The sequence below is a fragment of the Belonocnema kinseyi genome, chromosome 4 (assembly GCF_010883055.1).
Source record: "Belonocnema kinseyi isolate 2016_QV_RU_SX_M_011 chromosome 4, B_treatae_v1, whole genome shotgun sequence".
Classification (NCBI taxonomy): Eukaryota; Metazoa; Arthropoda; class Insecta; order Hymenoptera; family Cynipidae; genus Belonocnema; species Belonocnema kinseyi.
In genome coordinates, this window is record NC_046660.1 from 140141776 (window position 1) to 140147549 (window position 5774).

Below are 5774 nucleotides of genomic sequence, written 5' to 3' on the forward strand. Positions count from 1 at the left end.
TGGGTCCCCGGCGGTAGCCCTTATGGAGCATCCATATTTTTGGAGTTCGAATTTCAAAAAAGTGTCATCGAATTTTTTACAGAGATTCATTGTTTGTAAGTCTGAACTCGTAAAACCTTAAAATTTGTAGTTAAAAAAAACATTCATCCTTCGGACTTTAAAACCTTAATCGTTGATCCTTGGTGACAGTCGAGCTGGGCCCCCTGCAGTAGCCCCTATGGAACATCCATATTTTCAGAATTTGAAGGGACATTTGCTTCGTTCAAAATTGTCTAAGGGGTAACACCACTCTAGCGACAGAAAGAAAAGCCTGAATTTGATGATTTATTTTTGGAGTATGAAAAAAGTAATATCGTTTCCTTGTAGAGGATTTATTTATCACAAATTCATGTATAAAAAATAATTTTGTTTTCATTTTGATCAAAAATGGCATCGACAAAGCCCATCGTGAAAATCGTCTTTCTTTTCAAACGTTGTCACGGGAGGACAATTTTCTCATAAAGTAAAAGAACTGGATCAAAAAACCAAAACGTTTTGTAATCTATATACTAATCGCTATGGAATTACGTATTTTATTTTAGTTTTAATCAAATTTGGTACAAAAAGTGCACTTTTGAAGAAATGAATCGATTTTTTTTGCCAACGAATAAGCCGTAAATTATTTATAACAAAATTTTAATAAAATCAAAAAACCTCTACATACTTCGATAGAGAATATAATGTTGAAACTACTGACTTCATTTCAAATCGATTCATGCAATGATATTCAAGTTATTCGTCCTCACAGTTTGAAAAAAGTGTTTTCGAGAAAAATGCGTTTAAAGTTTTACGAGCACTTAAATCCTTTACATTTTTGTTTACCTTTAACTGCGATGCCTGTATCATATAGGACCAAGTGCATATAATTTGTATGATGCTAAAGCATTGTTAAAGCAAAAAAATATCGATTTTTCCAAAATCCTAGAGTGGTTTTACCCCTTAAATTGAAAAAAATGCTTACAGCAATAAGAATTTTTTTAGATTAAAATTTAGGACCCCACGAACGGTTTTTTTCTACCGGTTGAAACTTTCAATATCGTCCATTTATTTTTGCCATTAAAACAGTTAAAAAATTTGATGAATTTTGCATAATTTTCTCATCTGTCTATTTGAGTACCAGTAATTTTCTCTGAAAATAACTCGTTAATCTACTTAACAGACATTTTTCCCGTTTGCAAAACGTAAATGATTTTCTGTAGACTGGCTGTTTAAGGGCCAGTTATTTTTATTTAAAATGGTGGAGATTTCACGCGCCGGACGTGGAACGCCTGGAAAACAACAGACGAAAAACATCTGTCACCTCGTCAAAAAACGGAAAATAGATCGGTCTTTATCACATGATATCTCGGCCTTCGTTTGTTGGAATTACTTCAGGAAATGCTTAACCGACGCAAAATTAAATTAGTTTTTCTACGTTTTTTGTTTTGTTATATTTCTGGCTTAATTTCTTACGAAGATAACCACGAAAAAATGTGTGTTTTTAATACGATTTTTTTAGTGGACGGACTATTCTAGCAGGTACTGTATTTTTCGTTTCTTTCGATAAAAGTGAATAACTTCTATTTTTTCAAGAATAATTTTCTTCAATGTGAAGCAGTTGGTTAACGGGATCTTCGAGAGTTTTCAATCAAAATAACTAGCCCTTAAACAGCCAGACGTCAGAAAATAATGCAAAAGTCATCAATTTGTTAACAATTTCAATTACCATATAAGGGGGGGGGGGGGGGGGAACAGACTGGAATTTCCGTAAGTTTGACATGAAAAATCGGCGATATGAAATATTTAAACCGTTAGAAATTGATATTCATAAAATGTCGTCAGGTCTCGGGCCAAAATTTTCAACTCGACATTTTATTTCGTGTGGTCGCGAGTTATTGCAAAAATTGAATTGGCCTGTTGCCAGCTTTTTACGTTCGTAATCTCATCAACATTATACACTTTTATCCACAGTGCGGTGGGTAAAACATGTTTGCTGATCAGCTACACTACCAATGCCTTCCCAGGCGAATACATTCCTACAGTGTTTGACAATTACTCTGCGAATGTTATGGTAGATGGTAAGCCAATAAACCTTGGCCTTTGGGATACGGCTGGTCAAGAAGATTACGATAGATTGCGGCCACTTTCGTACCCACAGACTGATGTTTTCTTGATCTGCTTCTCGCTGGTCAATCCAGCAAGTTTTGAGAATGTTCGAGCCAAATGGTATCCTGAGGTTCGTCATCATTGTCCAGCTACACCCATAATTTTGGTTGGCACTAAGTTAGATCTGCGTGAAGACAAAGAAACTATTGAAAGATTAAAAGATAAGAAACTGGCACCTATAACATATCCTCAGGTAAGATACATTATTATTGTTACGAAGTATATTTTTCGTTGAAGGTTTCCATATTTTTTTAATAGATGTAAAGTGTGTTTTGATACATAACCATCTTATAACAAATATAACCTTCCCTGTGTTATTATTTCTCATATTTCGTCTAAAGAAAAGTTAATTCAGAATTTACTACAATAAATTATTAAAAAGTATACTAAAACTCAATTTAACTAAACTGACTTCATTAAAATTTTCAAACGTTACAAATTGCAAATTTTTATAAGTTTTGAAACTATCACAAGCATTTCCATAACCACAACATTGAAAGATTTTTCTTTTACGTGCAAATAGCAAGATATCCCTAGATTCCTTTTTTATATTTTTAAATATTGAAAGCTTAATAGCTATTAAACATATTCTGTTTCTATACTTTTCCTCTAGTCTTACAAACGTAGCTTCCTCGTGTCTAATAAATACCACACATGTAATAGCGAATATTATTGGCCCACGGATATTTGGTGCATGGAAGAAATAGAAGTTTAGGCTAGATTCTTCGAAATTTGGTGAGCGTAGCACAAGTAATTTCAGTAAACCTAGATAATTCGTACGTTATTGCAAATAATTAGGGACCGCCCCTGATTAAGGTAGAATTCAAACAAATGTTTTGAATTCTCTTAATTCCTCTGAAAACATGGAACTCTTGAACTATTTCCAAAATCACTAACGCGTCACCAATGTGGTTGAATTTGAAAATAGTTAAAAAGAATTCCATGCTTTCAGAGGGATTGAGAGAATTCCAAACAATTGATTGAATTTTCAATATTAATCAGGGACGGTCACTGATTATTTGCAACAATGTACGAACCTTGCTTGAAGCAAGGTAAAGTTACCGCGCTTGAAAATACTGCTTTTCGGGACCACAAACACACACACCTAAAAGTAACTGTGCACCTGCATACAATTTAAATGCTCGGTAGTACTTAAAATACGCAACCGACCCGCCATTAACTTTGATTTCGCGCGCGTGCCTGTGTGTGTGTAAATTCGGTTTCAAAGTGATTCTGCTTAATATGGTTATAATAATTAATAAGCAGCACGGATAATGTCTTGGGGTGGTCCTGAAGGAATTAACCCCCAAGCGGAGGCGTAACAACTGCGCCGAAAGCTGAATGACACCTGGGTAAGATGTCTCCAACCGTGACTCTGGGATACCAGACGACATATCAGAGTATGCAGCCTTATCCTTGCATGCGGGGTTCTGCAAGCTTGGACGAATTCCTTTCTCTGGCCTTTCATGGAAACAGCAATGATAACACCAAACATAGTTGTAGTAAGTGCGGTTCAAAACAATCGAACGCGCGGTCGGACAACAATCCCGATTACCCTATAGTTGGTTAAGCCAATCAAGACGGAGTCAGTGCGATAGACCGGTGGAATCTCGACACTTTTAGATGGACGGATCGACTATATGACGACCTGCTAGAGTGTTACGATACTACTATGGCATCTTAACTAGGAGGTTACATAGCATGACTGCATGCTCTGTAGTGCGACAAACACCCAGCGCTCTAACATTTTTCGCATCAACGTTTGCGAAACCATGCCGGACAGCTCCGGATAAGGGACTATTTAGCGGAGCGCCTACTCTACCGCAGCCAAAACAAACCGGGAACAGAAAGAGAGGCGACACTGAGACCAACTGCGTACAGGCATCACACAGAGAAAAAGCAATGCTTCAGGGCCCAGAGAAACAATCACTTCTTGGTTTCTCTCAAGTCCAAAATTTTTCCCGAAAGTCCTACCTCTGGATTATCAATTGGAATATGTATAATGCAGCGAGGGCTTTGGCAGATGCGATTCGTAAAGTAAATCCAACGGATAATCATAAGATTATAGAAGAATCCATCAACTCCCTAAAAAGAAAAGGCTGGGCAAGACAATACTCGTCCTGCATTCAGTTGTGTGATTGACTGCATAGCATCTAGTACGAATTTCACCGCCAAGGTGTGACAGTTCGCGCGCGAACTGCGGATCCGTTATCAGACACATAACAAGTCACAGCTGTTGACCACCAGGCAGCATTTTTTTGACAGAATACGGATACTATATAACGCTAAGAGAAACCTAGAGCGGAGAGAGAGGTGGTAAGAGGAAATCAACAGTTTCTCTCTGACCCATCTCGACTCTTCCAAGACCCTCCAGTTACTGTCGACCATCCACTCAAACTAGAGGAGGTCGAAGCATTTTGGAAACAAGTCTACGAAGTTCAGCATATACTCGACGAAGTCTCAGAGAACATAAATAGCTTCAAGGAGTTGTGTGATTACTTCATAACACCTGAGGAAGAATGCCCACTTATCACTACCGAGGAGGTGAAAAAGTATTAAGAGGTATGAAGATCTATTCCGCAACTTAGCTAATCCTAAGAATTACAGGCCAATTACTTGTCTTAACACACGGTATAAGATCTTGACAGCTATCCTAAATGATAGTATTATTAGGACAATCGGACCTGTATGTCAAGAAATGTACAAACGCGACTCAAAGAAAGGCGTAGAAGGATATCGGGAAAACCTGCTCATCGATGAATCTGTGTGCAAAAAGGCAGCATCCTACCATAAAAGGTTCATCGGCACATCTGAAGGTGCGTAGAGAGATTGATACCGTTTTGGAAAACCAGTTTTACTTTTTCATATGGAAAACATCGTTTGACACCTAATTACTTCACCTTTCAGAGATGTGTCTTTCAGGGCGACTTCTCTTTTGCCTCACATTATTGTTACTATCTCTCGCACTTCCTCATTTCGAAGTGTACTTTTACGGCAAACCTGGAAATCAAAAGCAAAAGTTACTCATGTGTTTCACATGGATGATCTGAAAATCGATGTTAAAAATAGAAAGGAACTAAACCTAGGTCTAGGGATTTTCGAGGAATAATCTCATTAGATTGGAATGGAGTTTGGGTTTGAAAAATGTGCCACGGTTTATTTGGAGCGAAGAAAACTTAATGGACTCTCCGAAGACTCTGAGCTTGTCGGCAGAAGCGCTACATGGCACCTTGGCGCTGGAGGGACTTATATATAACTGGGCATGCCAAAGATGCGGCATTCAGGACGTAAGATCTATAAAGGATACTCTCCGAAACAGGTACAAACGCCTGATACAGTAGAATTGGTCTTCACAGCTGTCAGAACTATTGGCGAGTAACAAAGTATCTGCAAGAAACATGCTTGCCATCCCGGTAATATTTTATTCATTTAGAGTGGTTCCATGGACGAAAGACGAGCATAGAATCTTTGATGACGGTACTAGGCAGTCTGAAAAATGAAACACGGAGACGTTTTTTTGGCCAAAGTCGGTTTTATTTTTCAACATACTCTCCTTTTAGGTCGATACAGCGAGTCCAACGATTTTCTAA

The 5774-nt window shown here is 37.8% G+C and overlaps 1 protein-coding gene across 6 annotated transcripts in view; it reads left to right on the forward strand.

The window, feature by feature from the left end:
• The window catches only part of LOC117171834 (ras-related protein Rac1), a 110164-nt gene that overhangs the window by 51447 nt on the left and 52943 nt on the right, over positions 1-5774 (forward strand). For all 6 annotated transcript variants that reach the window (XR_004466927.1, XR_004466926.1, XR_004466928.1 and 3 more), the window contains exon 2: positions 1990-2377. Coding sequence is in view for 1 of the 6 variants with exons in the window: in XM_033359468.1 (XP_033215359.1) it covers positions 1990-2377 (388 nt within the window). In the remaining 5 variants the exon portion in view is untranslated. The remainder of the gene's footprint in view (positions 1-1989; positions 2378-5774) is intronic.